This window comes from Uloborus diversus, chromosome 9, assembly GCF_026930045.1.
Source record: "Uloborus diversus isolate 005 chromosome 9, Udiv.v.3.1, whole genome shotgun sequence".
Taxonomy (NCBI): domain Eukaryota; kingdom Metazoa; phylum Arthropoda; class Arachnida; order Araneae; family Uloboridae; genus Uloborus; species Uloborus diversus.
The window spans coordinates 153,523,194-153,543,444 of NC_072739.1; the positions used below are offsets into that span (position 1 = coordinate 153,523,194).

The 20,251-nt window shown below is 32.0% G+C and overlaps 1 protein-coding gene across 1 annotated transcript in view; it reads right to left on the reverse strand.

Moving 5' to 3' along the window:
- LOC129230091 (inositol 1,4,5-trisphosphate receptor-like) overlaps nt 1-20,251 on the reverse strand; it is a 135,374-nt gene that overhangs the window by 43,363 nt on the left and 71,760 nt on the right. The window contains exons 34-40 of the mRNA XM_054864485.1: nt 18,547-18,667; nt 16,695-16,876; nt 15,297-15,445; nt 13,979-14,090; nt 12,087-12,134; nt 9,682-9,990; nt 7,176-7,371 (exon numbers count right to left, since the gene is read on the reverse strand). Coding sequence (XP_054720460.1) covers nt 7,176-7,371; nt 9,682-9,990; nt 12,087-12,134; nt 13,979-14,090; nt 15,297-15,445; nt 16,695-16,876; nt 18,547-18,667 — 1,117 coding nt within the window. The remainder of the gene's footprint in view (nt 1-7,175; nt 7,372-9,681; nt 9,991-12,086; nt 12,135-13,978; nt 14,091-15,296; nt 15,446-16,694; nt 16,877-18,546; nt 18,668-20,251) is intronic.

Sequence of the window (20,251 nt, forward strand, 5' to 3'; positions counted from 1 at the left end):
ACATACATGAAATATACCGCCAGCTCAGTTATTTTCAGCCGAGGACTGTAGTTTCATGATTATTAGCACTCGTGACTGATCTGGAGATGGAAAACCTCTTAAGGAAGCCAAGAGTGCCAAACAAACTGGTAGCAATATAGAATTAGCAGACCAGAAGAGTGACCAAAGCAATGGTTCGGTTCAACTCGAAGATTGAAGGCAAGGCATGGTATATTCAGTAAATTACACAGTATTGCTACCAGTTTGTTTTGCACTCTTGTCTTCCTTAAGGCTCTTCTATACCGTCCATCTTGGTTTTCGACGCTAATGCTTTCTCTACGGGAAAATTTGCTACCTATTCAAAGCATAACACGAGAAATTACTGGAATATTTTCATGCGGTTTGTTTTAAACGATGGCTATGACACAGAACTAGAGACGTGCTTCTTTATTTTTCTGTGGTTATTTTGAAATTTTTTTAATAACATTTTAAAACTTTAAACGACTATTTTCACACGTTTGAAAAATGATATGAAAAAAACGGAAAAAGGACCGCAAGAGATTGAACATTTCTCTTTAAAAATATATTTTAAGTTTATTTCTGAGACAATTTTTTCTATTGATATTCTCCACGTAGTAAAGCCTTGTTTTCGAAAAATTGTGAAAAACTGCGAAAAACACGCCTTTTACCAGACCACACCCATTTCCTCCCACTTTGAGGGACCACTTTCTCTTCTCCCCCAGGGTCTTTAGGATCTTGTCTGCTGCTTCTCCGCTCCTCCGCTTTGCCTTAATGGCAGGCAATAAAATTACTGAAACCCTACTAATGACCATTCATTCTTTGTCGTTTTGTGTGTTGGTCTTGTATTTCTGTGACATCGACGAAACTCGTTCTGGGCAGTTCTCAAAAGGTGGGAGCAAACACAGACTTCAACTTTGAAGCTTCAACACCAAATAACTTTCATTTTAATTAACTCTAAAATTTTTGAGGTAAATTATAATGCTGTATAGAGACAAGAATTGACATAAATTATGGAAAAAAAGCTCTTCAAATGCCCTTAAAAAATATTTTCTTTGCTAAATGGCACAATTTTGGACATACCAAAACGTTAACTGAGCAAATGTACCATTAAAAAAATTTTTTTTAAATTATTTCCATACGTTTCAAAAAAAAAAATTAAAGGCATGAATCTTACAGTGAATAATTTTTTGTTAATATTTTACACAAATAACAAAAGTAAAGACAGATTATTTACTTTGTAAACGATTTTAGGAAAAAGTAAGTTTGAAATTTGATGCATGTCCAAAAGTTACAATGCTATTATTTGAGATTTAAGTATATGATGTTTTCGTTTTAAAGGTATTTATCGATCCTCAGAATCAGTTTTTAATTGTTTAAAAGTGTTTTCATAAGCTTTTATGCAGTATCTTAGAAGAAAAATAATTTTTCTTAAACATACATGTGAGATGTCCAAATGGCGTTACGATCTTGACGCCGATAATTCTGTCCGTTTATTTATATTTTTTTTATAATCCAATGTCTTCTAACATCAATAAAAAAGATTATTATGATGTTATCTTCTTTAATCCATTAGTATTTTGCATAATTAATACGTAACACATTGAACAATACATAAATTACAGTAGAAACATGGCTGGTTATGATCGAATGTAAGCCATTTTGCGCGAAAATTGCCAAGCAAACCTCCGTTGGCGACAACACAGTATATGATAAGCTAAAGGTTACCAGAGGGGGATTCCAGTTTGACAAATGTAGTTAATCGTCAGCTGCACCAGTTTTGGCGACTTCATCACCTGCGCTAGCAATTTTTTTTTCCCCGCCGCTTTTATTATTTTAGAATTTTTTTTTCTCTTCTTTCTTTTGGAAACATAATTTAACGATCTCCAAATAGAAATACGAATTTCTTTTTTTCAATAATTTTTTTAGACACCGTTTTAATTCTTATGACATTAGAAAAAATATTCATTATTAAAACTGATGTCACTTTTTACATTCTTTCTTAAAGCATATTTTGTTTATTTTTCCTTTAAAAAATATATATGTCATATTTTATTTGTCTCTATTTTTATTCCTTATTTGTCCCAATAAATCAAACTACAAGTTTGTATAATTATTTCCATGAAGCTTTTTTCTACTTTCATCAACTTCTTCAAAATCATTCCAAAACTTTATTATATGTAAAGAGCAGTATGTATAGCCATTCAAGTACTTCTTTAATATCCTGCTTTATCATTAAATTGCAAAATTCAAAAAGTAGTAAATAAAATTTTCATTGGAAAGACCTAAAAATCAGATTAACAGTTGTCAAAAATGGTGAAACTTACATTATGATGATGTCCAAAATCCGTTACCTACAGGGACAACAATGTCCAAAATCTGTTACCTACAGACTGCTAATTTAATTTGCTAATTAACAACTTTTACAAATACCTGCTGTCTTTTCATGTTCATATATTGTGTTCTAGGTATGCATACTATAGAATAAAAGCAAAATTGATATCAAATTCGAAAATTTTTGAAATTGCTCAAAGTTAACTTTTTTGTTCCCACCTTTTGAGAACTGCCCTTATTTAGGTGATATATTTTTCAATGCTGTTTTTAATATTAGAACCCCGTTTAAATGTAGAAGTTATTTTGTTTGAAAAATCAGTGAAAATTACCGCATTTTAAAATGGGAAAAAAATTCGAAATGCCATTTTTATTTATGTATTTCTTTATTAAATTATTAATTTAAAAAATATATAGCCAAATACAGTGATTGTCGATTAATATCTCGATGTGAAATTTGCAAAAATATAAACCAATTCACTTAAAATACACTAGCCACATTAGGGGAAGTGGCAAGTAAATCATGAAATTTCCCGCTCCTGAGTGTATGTGCAGTAGAATGAGATTAATCTGGCGATTATACATACAGAGCTCGACTAACTAAAAGGGAGGCCCAAGGCTCACAATAATTTTGAGGCCCCCAGAAGGCTATTAATTTAAAAATGTGATTTTTTTTTTGTATAGTTGTAATGTTATGCAAAATTCTTTAAGTTATTTGGGGCCCCTTAGGAAGAGAGGGCCCCAGGCCCAGGCCTAGTAGGCCTGTGAGGTAATCAGGCCCTGTATACATATTCCGCAGAGATTATTCAAAATGAGGTTGTTTCCTTCAGTCAAAAATACTATTTTTAGTTATTGAAATTGATAGAATAAGCAAAAAATAAAAATAACATGAAGCGAGAAAAAACTTTCATTTTCCAGACGCTTATTTTTTAACATGTCCGATTTTGAAAATAAGACGTGGTCTTTATGACGTCACAAATGATGTACTTAGGCGCATCTGTGTACTGCGTTTTCACGTTATTGTAATCAAGAAGCTATATGTTCCCTATACCAATCCACACTTTTCGTCGGATCTGGACCAAATTTAGCAGGGAAGTACTTGCACACCCGAGAAGGAACGTGGGGGGGGGGGGGGGGGGGGGGGGGGTCAGAAGCCAAAAAAGAACCGAACTATTCGAATTTTAATTTTAGGGCCCGAAAATGACATTAAATGACTCTTTCTACCCGAACTAACTATCCGATCAGTTCGGTTTTGGCGCCATTCGAAAACGTGCGTAAAACTCCCATACAGTTCATTCATTCATTTCTTTCCAATTAAAAAAAAAAAAAAAGGCCGTTAAATCACCGGGAAAAAACTAAAAAGCACTGCTAAGCCTAATGGTACTCTAATTTTACATCGGACACGACTCATTTTTAAATTAGCGTTCAGTAGGTTGCCAGGTTTTTTTCTCGGTTATGACTAAATAAAATTTTATTTTTGTTTTGAGGTAAAAAATTCCCCCTTTGGTTTATTAATTTGGCGATTTATCTTCTTTCTTTTTTTTTGGGTGGGGGGGGGGGGTGGATTTTAGTTATATTTATGGAGGGTTGCGTTTAATTTTTTCGGGACTTTTGATTTGCCATTTTCTTTCTTTGAGAATGATTATTTTTCACCCTAGATAGAGGTACCATTTCGGCTCCGTATAGGGTGCCGCTGGTGGTCAAGCGTTCAATCCCTGAAAAGGTGCCGAATGCAACCTGTATTTTTAACAGTGTACTCAAGCATCGCAGAAAGATTTGGCACTGGCACCCCGATTGAAGATGTTTTAAACTTCAAAAAATATGTCTTTATAGCTTTCTCCTTCTTTTTCTCCCTCATTTTAAAATAAATTTTTAATCAAATGTTAGGGTGCTCATATTTTACATCTTCAAGAAAACTTGAAAAAACACCAAGCATTCATACGTTAATTACAAATTTTAATCGTAACGGAAAAGAGCCTCATTCCTATTCCACGTGAACGAAAATAAAGCAGAAATACCAAAAGAAACCTTTTAAAAAAAGCTTTGTAGGATTGTAGCATAATTATATTTTGATCACGGAATTACAGCTATGGAAAGTTTAATTACTAGCACAACAGAATAGATTATTGAAAGGTAGAGTTTTGCAAAAGCGTGAAGTAGATATTTTTCAGACGTTGTCATTAACTTTAAAAAAAATTTTTGTCACTTTCCCTGTTGCAGCATGCATGCAGGAGATGCACCGAGTACTCGGTACTCGTCCATATTTTGATCAAGAACTCGGCCAATACCGCGTAATTGAAAAAAAATTGAATATTGTTCAAATTGAATATTGTTCAAAGCAAATTTTAAAATTAATAAAAAAGTTCAAGCATATAATATACTGCAATCATTTACAATTCAAATTTAAAAGTCAAATTCAAATTTTGAGAATAAGGAATTTTTGTTATGCTTCAATGGAGTAAATCTTATATTTTAATGCCCCAAAGTTAATGAAACTTATTTATTAAAAATGGAACAAAAAAGGTAAGTACAGAAAATATGAAATTTCTATGTTATTAAATGGATTTTTGAAGCATAAAAATACCTTTTCTTAAAAAAAATAACACAACGTTAAAAGCACAAATGTGCATGAACAATGCAGACACGTGTTCTGGCGTTACAAGAAATGCTTTTTTTCAATGCACAAAACGTGAGCTTATGGATTTGAAGACATCCGATAAAAGTCGTATTTTTTAAACATTCATTAGCTCACACTTTATGCACTGAAAAAGATGTTCCTTGTGATGCAGAAACACGTGTTTGCAGTGTTCCTACACATTTGTGCTTTTAACGTTGTTCCATTTGCTTTTCAAAATTATTTACGTTTGGCAGACTAGAAGTATGGATTGATATAATTTGTTTTAATTCCAACTTGATTAACCCTACCTTTAATGTATTTGTTTATTTTTAATTTAAAAAATAACTTATTTGTCAAATTATTGACAGAAACAAATCTTTTCAATAATGCGCAATTAAATTTCGGCTGGAATTTTGTTTTTAAAACTATTATTTGTGTGTGTGTGTGTGTGTGTGTGGACATGGAGGTATATACTATTCCACTGACCACTGAGTTCAAAATTCGTCACGTGTATGTCGGTGGTTCTTCTTAAAACATAATTGGAACTCGATACTCGACCAAAGTGCTACTCGGTACGTCTCTAATGCATGAATTACTGAAAGGTTCTTTTGTTCAATAAAATGATAAAAAAATATTTCCTAACATGTTTCCCTTCGACATACTGGGTTGATAAAATTAGAATTTGTATTATATCCTCCTTGAATGTACGCGAACCTTTTGAACCTTTTTTTTTAATGCCTGGTCTGTGCTCGGCAGTTATATAAAATGGATTTTAACAATTTTCCAGTGCATAGTTCAGCGGTTTTGGGTAATGTTAATTTTTGTTCTCAAGGTGTCATTATTGTACTTAATGATATTGATCTCAATTATTTTCATTACTGCATTAAAAAATTCAAACCCCGAGCAGTTTTAAATCGAATGAAAGAAGTAGAAATACCTTTTCCGTCGGACTGCGATCTATTGTTTCCACTTTATGTCATGTAACTTGATTTTATGTTATGTCATTAGGTAGTTTTCATTACTTACTCCTTTCTTCGGATTGAAATGTTGCGTTGAAAACCCGAGTGCAGTCAAATACATCAGTTGATATGAAAAAATAAATTCAAGGAACGGGAATTTATTTCTAACTTGTAGCATTGTGGAATTGATAAAATTTTATTCAAGACGAATGACTAATGTCTGAGAATAACATCCATATTTATAGTAGAATAATAATGTTTTTGTTTTTGTTAGTGATAGTTCTTGAAATTGCGTCTTTTATCTCAATGACTATTATACATCCCCCTCCCCCCTCGCAACATTAATTTCTGTTCCCGCCCTCCGCCCCTGTTTGTAACTGAAAAGGGAAAAAAACCTTGGAATGTTCCTATTTATTCTCAAGTATCACTTACTGTGATATGTGCAGTAGTTTCGAAAATTCGATTTTTAAAAATTTTGTTCATCATTTGTGCGCACCATGTTCAATATTAAAATTTAGATGATTAATAAAGCACTTGAATTTATTTTATAACTTTTCTTTTCTCTCTTTTTTTTTTCTGGCTTCATTTCTCAATTCTATTTTCTACGCATTCTGCAAATTTTCTAGTTTGCAGAATAAGTTAATTTCCTGACACATGGTGTTCTTTCTTCTTTTCTTCTGTCACCCTTTGGTGGGAGAACTTGAGTGGACAACTCAGACAGCTTTCCCTGTTATTCCTTTCGCTGAATACCGATTTCTCGGAAATCGTAAGCAGTCAGCTCTAGAAACACTTTGAAACGAAAACACATGTTTACTGACTTACGGAGGGGAAACAGGCCGGGTGGGAAACATGTTTTGGAACAGGATCCTTGGCAGCTCTCTCTACCCTCGTCCGATCGCAAAGACAGTACCGACGGGCACAGCTTAGATTTATGACTGTCCATTCACGTACTCTGTGATTGACGCTGTCCATCATGAAATCTGACCAATTAGCAGTGCAAAAAAAATCGAGTTAGACCCTCCCAGATACACCCTCTGTGTTGCCACAGAATCCGTGTTTTCGCCGTGTCAGATTTCATGGAGAGCTTTAGAAGAGCCTTAAGAGGTTTTCCATCTCCAGCTCAGTCACTTTCCTATACCGGGCTGATGAGTGTTAATAAGCACGAAACTGCAGTCCTTGGCTGGAAATGACTGAGCTGGCGGTGTATTTCATGTATCTCTGCTTTAGCCCTGGCTAATGGGAGGTAATTTACTAAATAAAACAATACATACTCTTAATTCGTCGACCATCTTTTCCAGCATCTTTTCCAATATTATCTTTTTCATCTCCATTCCTGTTTGTAAGTTCAACAGTATTCACTGTTACAGAAGATTTAATTTCTTGTTGAGCTAACTTAATCTTTTCATAGAAAACCTTAAAAAACTTCTCAGAAAAGTTTCCAGATGTCAACTTTAGAAGCATTGATTTCTAAAATGTAAAAAGTTTGATCAAAATTATTAAGGATTGGTTATTGAAAAAGTAATCTATACAAATAAAACAGAATATACACAGACTGTTGAAAAATGATACGAACACCCATGAAAAGTGCATCTTCCATTTACGAGAAGCGGAATGTGCACGTAACTTTGCACTCATATCTGCCATCTAGTGTTTACAAATGGTAAGGTATAATTCTTTTAACACCTGTCATAGGTCTTATATACACTTATCATAAGTTATGAAAACCCAATAAGGCCTGACCTTATCAGAGTTTGAAAAAGGCATGCTTGTTGCAATGCAGTGCTCTGGTTGCTGGGTGGGTGACGAAATTAGGCAGTTATTTTGGTAAAAATTTAGTTTTGTACAGTAAGTTACGGCTCAAAAATTCATTTTTATTTGATTTTTCACATGACTTAGCTAGTGTGAAGAAATTGCTGGATAATATGTGTTGCCATTTCTCGCTTGAGCATAAAGAATTGAAATTCATTTTTATTATTGAGGCTTCGTAGGTAATTATGGACAGTTAAAATCTTTCCCTTTTGATTGTTTTTGAGACTTTAATGCTTAATCTTATTTATATGCTGTCGCAAGTAGAGTTTGTTTGTTTGATAGATGGAAATTTTATATTTCTAACGGAAAAGGTCACGCCTACTTAGGTACTCAATAATATTGAATAATTTGGCATGATTAAATGATCATTTTACAAATATTGCTTATACAGAAGTTTTACGTATTAACTGAATTTTGTGGTATCATTTCATTCAGGAAGCATTCGATTTCTCTAGGATATTGGCCATCTTTATCCATTGGCGTCAAATTTTTGGCACCAACGCCTGCGGGAGAATTGTTTTTGCATTGTATATGTAAATAGTAGGGAAATATCTACTTGCACTGGGTTATCACAAGCTGGGTGCTGTCCAAGAATGAAGTCATGCTTTAAGGTGGGGTTAATGAAATTGTAACAGTTGGTGACAAGGGAGAGGAAAGAAATGACAAGAGAGACATACAATGGGGAGAATGTGATATTGCAAGTTTCTTTTTTTTTTATAAGAATGTTTTTGAAAAACAGCATGACATATATGCCAAAGAGAGAAGTGATATGGTGAAGTATGAAACTTTGTGACAAACGGGGAGGGGTTCAAATATGTCGAAAAAAGTGACATCAGTTACGCACAGCCATTAACCATAAACAAATCACAAATTCAAACTTTTTAAAATTGTACTATTATTGCGCTGCCCAGAGCTTTCGAATGGACAATTTTTAATGCAGCAAGTAGGGTTGGTTCATTTGACTGTTCGAAATTTTACACTTCTGATAGCAAAGGTCAAGGTAACTAAATCAATGATAGTCAACATTTTTTAGAAATTTTTTTTTACACAGAAGTTTTACGTATACTGAGTTTTGTGGTGTCATTTTATTTCATTCGGGAAGATTTCAATAATTGGCGATATTTATTCATTGGCGTCAGTTTTTTGGCACCAATGCCAGCACGAGAAATGTTTTTCCTTTGCATACGTAAACAAAGAGTAGAAAAATTTACATAGGGTTATCAGAGGGCAAATGGTACCCAAAAGGAAATTATTCCCACCAAAAATTTGACTGCCACGCCAACTTCACAAGAATAAAAATGTCCCCTTTCTTCATTTATTTTGAGATTAACATACACAAACTTTGGTTCTATTAGGGCTTTTTTGGTGCAAAAGCCTTAATAGGCTATGCTGTGCTACATACAGAAAGCAAAATTGGAATAAATTATTACTGTTTGGTATTGTGAGTACATGTAAAAGTTATGTGTTCCCAGATGTACAGTGAATGAATTATAAGAGTAAAAATAAAAATATTAGAAACAGGAAAATTCATATATGTTTTCTCAAATATTCAGTAATGAATATGATCGAATTTCGAACGCTGGACAAATCCTTATTCAAAATAATTAATGCAATTACTTTTTACATATTACTTTAAACAGGAAATCACATCTGATGCTTAGTTCTAAATGTGTGATCAAAGTCCTGTCAGAGTCTGTTTTTAGATATTTTAAACTATTCTTACAAAAATGAAATCGGTTTCGGATAAAATAAGATTTGCTTTACAATCGTCGTTTAATTTCATGCATCAGGCAAGAAATTTGGTACAAAAAAAAAAGAGGTTTGAAGTTAGGGGGTCAACTTATACATGCAGCAGAATTTCCGGAAAATTTAAAAAACAATTCTTAGAAAAAAAAACTTAGAAAATGTGGACATTTTTCTGATTTTAGTTCAAGATTAGTTCATTTTAGTTCTACATAAGAAACTTACCTGAATAACAGGATTTCCACCTTCTAGTAAAGCAATCCCTAACTCAACACTTTCAAGAAATATAGCATATGTTGGGTTTTTCATGATGAGCTCAACCACCAAATTAGAGGCTCCTTCTTCATCCAAATGACATTGAACTTCAGCAAGTGTCATTTCTGCCCTGGTGAGTATAACACCACCAGGGCCATGGGTTATGGGCGTTGAAGCACCTGGTGGATTGGAGGGTTGTTTACCGTTCACGATGCTGTCTCTCTTATTTTGAATTTTTCCAAAGTACCTTAAGAGCAAAGTCTGACGCAAAGCTTCACCCTGAAATAAAATTGAAGTATTACAGATTAAATTTTAATGCAAAATGAGAATAAATTTAAATAGTGAAGAACAACAGTCAAGGCATATGCAAGGAAATGGGTAAGGTTAATAGCCTTACGAAAAAATCAAGTTATTCTCATCCTCAAAGAATGTAGTTTCAAATTATAAAAACATAAAAGTAGCATGAGAGGGGGAGGACTACCAACTCTCCTAGTTTTTCTTCACCATCTAAAACGGATATCTTAAGTACATTTTGAACAAAACACTTACTCTGCTACTTTAGCTTCAATACATATTTGGTTTTTAACATCAACAGTACTAGAGAGATGAAATGCAGTCTAAGCAAAGAGTAACAATAAGCCCACAATTATGCTTTAGTTGAGGTATCAAACAATTCACACCACTAAGCTTTCAAAAATCAGTTTCTGCATTGAAAAAGTGGTAGCTCATATTTTGGCATAAAAGTAGCATGCGTGATGATATAGAACAGATTTTATTTCTTATTAGTTGCATGCTGTCTCTAATAAGAGAATTTGTATTTATTTTTCCAGGTTTCAAAATTTGACTTGTCGAAAATAATGATAGCAGGCTATTTAGGGGAATGAGGAGCACAGGGAGGAATCTTTTCCATGGCGATGAGAAGCAATGTATTTAAGCATTTACTTCATTCTTTTTTAATTAGTATACAGTCGAATCCCGACTTACGCGAGGGATGCGTTCCAAGACCCCTTGCGCAAGTTGAAATTTCACATTGTGGAACAACGTATGTTAAGAAACATTTTATAAGCATACCCAATTATTTCAGACATGTGTTACCACCCTTCAAATTGTTTTAAACTATTTCTTAACTATATATTACAGTTTCTTTTATAAAGAACCGACTTTTTACTGCATTTTAGAAAAAGCATTTCCATAAATTACTGTTATGAAGCAAAAAATCAATGATCAGTGAAGGATCATGAATTAAAACAGTACGGTACTTACATTAAGTACATTACTGCATTATATAATGCTGAACAATAGCTATCGTAAAATTAATCTTTAAAATGATGAAGATATTGGTTTATGCAGAGTGGGAACCACCCCTCTTTCTGGTCTCTTTAAGCCACAATGAAAGAGCAGCTTCTATTTTTACGATGTTTGTATTTTGCTCCGACACTACTCTGAGTGCTTCAGTATTAAAGCTAAGTTCTGAACTTTTACGGATTTCCTTTTCTTAAATTTTAAATGCACATATTGAAGATTTCCTCATACCTAATTGTCGTGCTGCCTTCGATTCACTTTTTAATTGTTCAAGCCTATCAATAATCTTGATCTTTTCTTTAATAGTCAGAAATTTTCTCATTTTCTTTTCACTTTTGTCAACTTTTGATGAAAAAGAGCGTTTGGAAGCCATTCTATTTTATCAACGCTCATATGCAGAATGAAAACAAAAACAAAAGAACATTAAGTTATTTGTATAAACTAAAGCAAAGCGTTGCTTAGGTTTAGACTAATACAGTGTGTGAACTTCTGCTTTCAGTGATGCAAAAGGGATGAAAGTCCATTCACAAAACCAATATTTAGTGTCAACGAAGCCCATTCTAACGTTCTGCCACCGCCACTCCTTTCCAAAAAATTTCATGTTGCAGGCGAACAATTTGAGTTAGCAATAAAAAAATTCATTAGTTAGGAAAAACTCGCGTTATAGCCATTTCGCATAAGTCGGATCGCGTTGTAGCGAGATCCGACTGTATATTACTATTTGCTCTCATTATCATTTGCTCATAAAATTTGAAATGATGGGCTTGTATGCTCATGTTCACTTATAACAAATGAAACAATTTTACAGAAATACACATTTAGCTCACTTTAAGCATAAAAATAAAAATAAAGTGCAAAACAAAGCTATAAACAAAAAGTGCTACAGGACAGGAACCGGTGATTACTACACTAACTGTAAGAATACAAATAACCTCATGCTGAAGGATATGAAAAACAAAGTAAAATGTGCTTCAACTATTAGACCACTGAACTACTAGACTAAGTTGAAAGAAAACTCTTTCAAAATCACTGTCTACATTTCATTCTACATGAAAAGTTAAACTTTTCCTTACCCTTGCCTGATCTTCAATTTCTTTCCTTGTTAAAGCTTTGGCATCAGTCTACATTGAGCAGCACAGTTATAGAGAGAAATAAAGGATTATGCAGAAAGTCAAACATTAGCAGAAATATCACAATAAAAGATTGGGTTCCTCAAATATCTAAGCACAGGAAGAAAAATAGCAAAGCAGAAACAGGCAAAAACTGAGAAAGGGGAGAAGAAAAATTTAATTTTTTATTTGTGTTACATAATACCAATTTATTATCAGCGATCTTTTTGGAACATAATTTGGTAAGAAAAGGAAAGATGAAATACATTCTCTATGAAATATTCTAGCACTAAAGAATTTCTTCGAGAACAACTGGACACGAAATGCCACTGAAACACTAATAGGCATTTTGAATGATTGAATCCAAATACTTCTCCAGGATAGATTTAAATAGATACTTCCATTTAAGAACTCTCTAAACGTCTGACGATTTGAAAAGTTTCTTCCAGTTAATTAAGAGCAACAGACTTTGTAGTGGCTTTGGAAAAAAATCAGGACACAACATTACAAAAATATCAGGACAAAAACCAGGACCCTTTTATTATTTTTTAAAGCGTGTAGTGCATATAAGTACCAATACACACATATTGGACTATTTTTATCTCCATATACATACCTGCCATTTACTTTAGTTTCAAACCCCTTAAACGTTCATTTTTTTTCAGAATCTTGTTCCCCATTTTTTCCCTTAGAAATTTCAATTTAATTTTGAATTTTCCTAGTGATTTTTTCCTATTTATATTTTTTTCTCAAAAAATATTATGAATATGTTGCCCATATCTCCCTGCCATAACTTAAAAATTTTTAATCAAATGGGGACACAAACGCTAGAGCTCTAAATTAAGTAAGGTGTAATACATTCATTCAGCATAGTCTCTTGTTCTTAGCAAACGTAATGTCAATAATTAAAAATCAAAGAAAATCCACCAATTAATCAGCTAAAATTAACTTATAATAGTTACTTGCTCTAAGTAAAAGTACTTTTAATATAAAAATGTTTCTGCCAATTAATTAGCCAATAGGTTAATCGGCAAAATGGTCGATCGCTAATAAATTAGCCAATAGGTTATTTGGCAAAGTGGTTAATTGCCGATTAATCAGTGTATCACTAATTTTAACCTTTGAAAATTAAAATTAAGGTCCCTTTTTAAAGAATTTAGATCCCTCTTTAGGAACAAACGGAAAACCTTTTGAGAGCCCTGGTATTGATTATTGAAACAAATTAAGCATAGCAGGACAAAAAGCTAAAAACCAGGACAAATCAAGATAAAATATTTTTTATCACGACTATCAGGACAACTACAAAGTCTAGAGTTATTAGAGAAAACAAAAATTTCCATATCTCTTGATCAGATTACCACAAAAAAAAAAAAAAAAAAATACATTTTGAAAACTAAGAAGACAGCAAAAGAAGAATTTATAGAAGATTTATAAAAAAGCTGCTTAGATCGTCCATCCGAATTATTTTTTAGCAATAAAATTTTTTATCTACACAGTTAAATTCATGCAATTGAACAATAAAACACTCATTATTTCTAGTAATACAAAAACTAAATTTAAATTTCAGAAAAACACAAAAGTATAATAACAACGTTTCACAATTAAATATTTCTTTTTGTGCAATTTATTAATTTGAGTGAGGTTTGTTTTAGCAATAACTTTCTGTTTGAAAATGCAGAAACTGGGGAAATACTTTTTACAAAGTTAGCCAAATGTCATACAGACTATTAGCAAATACAAAACTTGAGAAATATTTCTTTTTCAGATATACATTTTGGATATTTTTTGAATGATTATTGAATATCCGACTATGTGATAACAAAATTAAAACAACAATGAGGTGAAAAAATACACACCTTTTCCCCATAGTCTGGATCAAGAGACATCATTTCTTTTAAAGTTTGCAGCACTTTAATACACAGTTTTTCTTCCTTCTCCTCCAACAATCTTTCTGTGTGACTTATGAGCCTAAAATAAGGTACAAACTAGTTTATTAACAAACATGTAAGGCAGCCTCAATAACATTAGACAGTCAATTTTAGATGAAAATACAATGAGATGAGAATACATTAGAATGAATTAGATGAAAAGTGAATATACAATTTATTTGGATTGCTAAGAAAAATATTTTCAGAGGAAAAAAAAAAGTATTTTTTTCATACATTTATATATTTATATTTGTTCAAACTTCTTAGAGATTCTTTTTTTTTAGCCAAGGAATTTTATAATTGTATAAAACTGTTTTTTCCTTTTTCCAGGATCACTAATTCCATCCCTCAAAGCATTTTTCCTCTTACTTGGAAAAATTTATCTTTTAGTACTATCATCAATACTGCTGTGGGCGGGTAAATTTTCAATTTTTTTTTTTTTTTGCATTTTTGTTATTTATTGTACGTTAGCTTTATTGTACAAGCATGCTCATTAGATTTCTACTGAAAAAAAGGGCAAAAACGAACCCAGTCTAATTTCAATATTTCCCTATAGTCAATATTGGATCCAAAATATGCTTCTTCAAATATTTCCATAACTCATTTCCGCAGATATTGCCGCTGACCAGCCAATGGCAGAATAAGTAAATCCACAAAGATAAAAATAAATTATGAGGCAATAAAATGTTTTGTTCTGAAAAGCATTTTTGAAATTTCAGCAAAAATTTGATTTTTGCTTTGTTTTTTAAATTTGAATTTATATAAACAAGACCTTGTAAAAAATCCTGGACAGACCACTGTGTACTGCAGGGCTCGGACAAGCACCTAAAAAATTTCAGGACCATTTGTTTTTTAAATCAGTACAGTAAAAAGTAAAGAATTTGGCTTATTACAGATTACTTTACTCTATAAACATGAATTTTAATGTATCCACAATCAATATTACTCTTAATTTTGGCTTTAGAAACTTCTCACATCTTCTTTCTCACAAGTTCATTTTGTTTGCTTTATAGAATAAGAATTATAGGAAGCTCTGCTTGAAAAAGTGACAAGTATGGCAGAAATCAGTTTTTTAAAAAAGGCTTATAAAGTGCAAGTATAATTTGTTTTGTGCCTCTTTTAAACAATTGGAGATCTTGATGAATTGCTGTCAGACTTCAATTTTTGTTTTGGGTAAAAATTTCAAAAACTAAACTAAGGAATACAACAAAATTGTAGTTATTAATAAACATTATGTATTACTCACTTTGATATGAATCCACCATGCTCACATTTCTTTCGAGCTTCAGTTCCAGGAGGAAAGAGAAGTTCTGGTCTATGAAGAACGTCCACTAATACCGATAGTTCCGATTGAACTAAAGGGTGCAATTGATCCTCAAGCAGAGACACAATGTCCTACATAAAATTAACAATACTTTTTATGAAATTCGTCACTGCATACAGATATTGTCACCTCAGAGCAACAGCAAGATAATCTTAGTGTTATTTCTGGGATTAGATATCTCACTGTTGCTCTGAGGCGACAACATTACCTTTTGAGCAAATCAAAAACACTGAAGTAAATCTTGTTAACTGAAGCAACAAGAGTGAAAAGAAATATTTGTTGAAACTCATTGCAGTGCAATTAGTTGACCAGTATCAATGTTAAATTCCATGCAAAATTTTATACAGCATGTATTATAATAAATTAAATATTTCAAGATAGTTTTAAGAATTTAACTATGTATTTTGATCTCGAGGGTGCAATTGATTCTAAAGCAGAGATATAGATAATACATATAAAAAAAGCCAATTCATAGAGTAAATTGCTATCTCTTGAACAAAAAGCACTGAATTAAATTTTGCTACTTCAAACAGCAAAAATAAAAACAAATACTTGTTGAAACTTATTGCAGTGCAATTTGTAAATCAGTATCAATATTAAATATCATACTAAAAGTATATATATATATATATATACAACAGAGCACAGATTATCCAAACTTCAATTAACGGAACCGTGCAATTATCTGAACAAACTATCCCTCTTATTTTCACAACTGAATAAGAGAAATCAAAATCATCTCCACTAATATATTAGAGAATAAGGACTTGGGGGATGCGGTGTATGTGGGGGGGGGGGGGGAATTCAACAGAATTCAAATACTCTGATTCTAATTGAGATCAGAAAATTATGTACACACAATGTTTTTTAAATCTCTCAATTCAATATTAAACTCAACTGAAATATATCTTCTGCATTAAAAATACACATTTAAACTACAGTATAATCTCAATTTAATGATTGTCAAGGGACTGGAAAAAGTTATTGTTAAATCATGGATATCCTTAAATTAAGGAGCATAGGCACTCAATGCAGTCAAATCTGAACCAGTGAACTGTATCATTAAGATGGGGAAATTGTTAAATCAGGTATCATTAAATCGAAACTGTATTTTCATATAGTCAGAAGCATCACTAAAGTTGCTTCTCCAATTACACAAAATTTTGCCCATTTAAACTCCTGTGACAGAGGAGCTCTTTTGTATGGTAATAAATCAAGTGTTCTAAGATATGTTAAGAACTAGTAACAATTTATCACACTTCAGACAAATTTTGACGAATATTTTCTTGAAACAAAGTTTTACTGTAAAGTCAATATTACCTGTAATCCTTCAATGATGCTACGATCATTTTTAAACACATTTGCAGATGAAGGTACTCTTCGGGGAGTTCGAGCAGCAGATAACCAAGCTCTGGTGTGCTTACTAATCATTGCATTTTTATTAAACATAGCAGCTACTTGAGTGTCTAGGTCAACTGGTATAGCAATGCCTCTATTTTTTCCTGCAATGTAAAATAAATTACAGTTGAGCGCTTTAATATTGAAACTTTGACAAAATTATAAAAGCTTCTCAATTTTTTTAATCACTCTAATGAAATTTAATAACAATAATAGATAAATATTGCAATAAAATAGTGAAAATTAAGCATTTTCGAACCATTCTCATCACTTATTTAGTGCTCAAATATAATTAGGAACAAACTGTGAATGTTTGCTTGATTCTGAATCAGGAGCAGTCCATAAATCTGTACCTCAAAGGCGGACTGACATAAGTCACATTATCACTACTGTACAGGAGAGGGGGAAAAAGTTGCTTGGTGAGTACAAAGGATTGGACTCAGGCTCTTTTAACATTGGTAAATTATTAAAAAGGCTTTTTTAAAGATTACATCCACATGGCTCGATGCGCAATAGGATTCTACATACGAAGACTAATAAACGGAAAATTGCAATTTTTGGACTTACACTAGTCTGGCTTGGAGGTTCAAAATTAAGGTCCAACTTATCTTCAACAAATTTGATCCTTCTCCCCCCTCTGTCACAAAGTGCCACACTTCATCACCCCCCCCCCCTTGTTTCCCTTCGTTCAATGTCATTCTGTTTTTCATCAATATATTTTTATAGAAAATGTGTGATGAGTCACACTTCTTGCTAGCCCCTTTCACTCCCTTGTCATAAACTTAGAATTTCAAGAACCCTCCCTTAACCTTCAAAGCTTTACATCATTTGAGAATGACCCCTTAAGATATTAAAAAAATGTCCTTTCACAACAAATGCTCTAAACATGAATTTTCCAACAGGTTTTTTTCGGAGCTGGAGAAGAGTACTGAGAGGTACAAAAGACTTGTGGCGAGCCAGGCTCATCCGCCACTTACGTAACTTCCGGGTTGCGGAGATCTTATTCACGTATCGGCGAATGAGTCAGGTGATCGTGTTTTTCCTTTTTCACCCCGGGAATTACAGAACGCAATATATGATGAAATTAAGGCAAATTACCAAGGCTATCTATTTCATACTCATAGCACAAATATAGTGCAAGGAGTCACTGCTCTTCAATACTTCTGACAACCAACATCTTGTAAATAAAATTCTTATTTTTGACAATTATGAAGTCGGATTTTTCATCAAGAACATTCAATTCCGTTCATTTCTACGAAGTCTCATATGAACCCAATTACTGGGAAGTACTTATTATAGTAGTACTGGTTATTACTACCTATAGTTTTATTATATTTAGTAAACATTTAAAACCATTCATTTTACCTATCAAAAATTTCACATGAAACATATCTGAAACTTTAATTAAGACAAATTAGAGGACATTAACAAAAAGCATGCATTTAAAAATGTTTTTAAGTAGTAGTTGAAGGAAATTCATAGATAATTAAGATGCAAGGATGTTTGTTTATCTCTGAGGTCTTAAAATCTAAATATATTACCTTAATTACAATTGAAAAAAAAAAAAAACAATATTGAGAATAAATGCTAGTTTTCTGAATTTCAAATGAGGTAAAATTATCTGACAAATAAAATTTTGTCTAGTAGTGCTTGAAGGTTAGTACTATCCAGAAAACCTATGTGTCTGTCAACAGTGGTACTATCTATATGTCAGGCAGGAAACTAAGAGTGATGTTTTGTTAAAAAATAATTGACAAAAAAGAAAACTATATACCTATATCTGATAAAGTTTTAATACAACTTTCTACATTCATCCTTTGCTGAATGCTCAACCAAGCACAATTGGATAATCTAAATGCACCTTGAAGAAGACGGACAAACACAGGCTGATGAGTCTTGAAAATGAACGAAATAAGGAATTAATTTTATGCTCATTGCAAAAAATTAGAAAATGTAGCAGGATAAAGAAATTTACAACAAAGAGCTTGTTTCTGTAAAATTTTTGCAAACAATATAAACAAACATGTACATTAAAAATTAAACATAATACGAGAATAACTATTATTTTTGAACATATTGTTTTTGGTAGTTAAGATTAAAAATTAGTAGAAAAAAGAACCTTGTTAAGTAAAATAGTTTATTAGATTACAACCTTTAAATTTTAGATCCTTGCTTACTAGATACTTATTGTCCATTTAAATTAATATTATGATCACAGGGTGGCGACAGGAACTGTGAAAAAAAGTTCCCTGACTTTTCCCTGATTTCCCTGATTAAGTTCATTAAATTTCCCTGATTTACGTCACCAATGATAATGGTTTTCTTTCTTTGCTCTACTTGAAATCCATTGTATGTTTGTATAAAATGCAGTATTTTAAACGTTTTAAGTTGTGTAAAGTTGTTGAACTAAAGATATATTTTAAAAAGATGCTACTTTTTTAATAAAATGGTTAAAAAAAGCATATCAAGTCAATTTTTTTTTGGGGGGGGGGGGGAACCTACAAAATTAATTTTTTCTACAATGGGAAGATTATAGAAAATTTAAAAAAAAAAAATTACTTCCAGAAACACCATTTAGCATAAGAATTTTAAGAAATTATTAAAATTACTCTTAAAACATATATGTATTCATTCATGATAGAACTAAAAAGTAATGGAAATTATTTTGAACTAAGTTTTCAAGCAGTATAATAATTGTTGCAAGAATAACAAGTAATAGTGAAAGAAGAGAAGCAATGTAGTTATTCTTATATAACTAACTTTGCATAAATATTGACATATTTATGCAAAACAGATGAAACCATTTGACAACCATTCATGGATTCATATATATTCATCCATATTTTCTCTAGAGTTTAATGAATGAACACAGTATTTTAACAATGAAAAAATTAAGATATTTACTTAAGTACACAAGTTAACTATTTCAAATGATTTCAGTATGTAACGAAAAAAAAAATCTTAGATTGCTTTTGTAACAAACAACTTTGAAATGCAAGGAAAAGAAAAAAAAGCAATTAGTTAATTTCAAAATATATAAAAGAAGAATACAACTTGGTTATAAAATTAAAGAATCAATTAAGTCTGATGAAAAACTTTTATAATCTGCGGTGACAACAAAAAGTATAATGGCAACAAAGGTTTTTTTTATTGAAAGTTCCATTTTAGCAATTAAATTAAAAATGCGAAGAAGTAATAGCTTTTAAGCTTTTATAGTATTATTTCAAAAACCAAAGATTTCTTCTTGAAATCGTGATTACAGTACGCTAATTACTTCGAGACAATGAAATAAAGTCAAAGGAGCTAAGGCATTAATGAAGGCTTCCTCTTTGCCTGTATGGTTGTTTATCTTACATAACATTGAAAGCGTAAAAAGAAATTTCAAGCTAGGTAAAATAAACTAACAGACACAGAAACAATCTTAGGAAATTCATCCTGTGGTTAATAAGTAAGATTTGACGTTGAGGAAAAAAGATGCA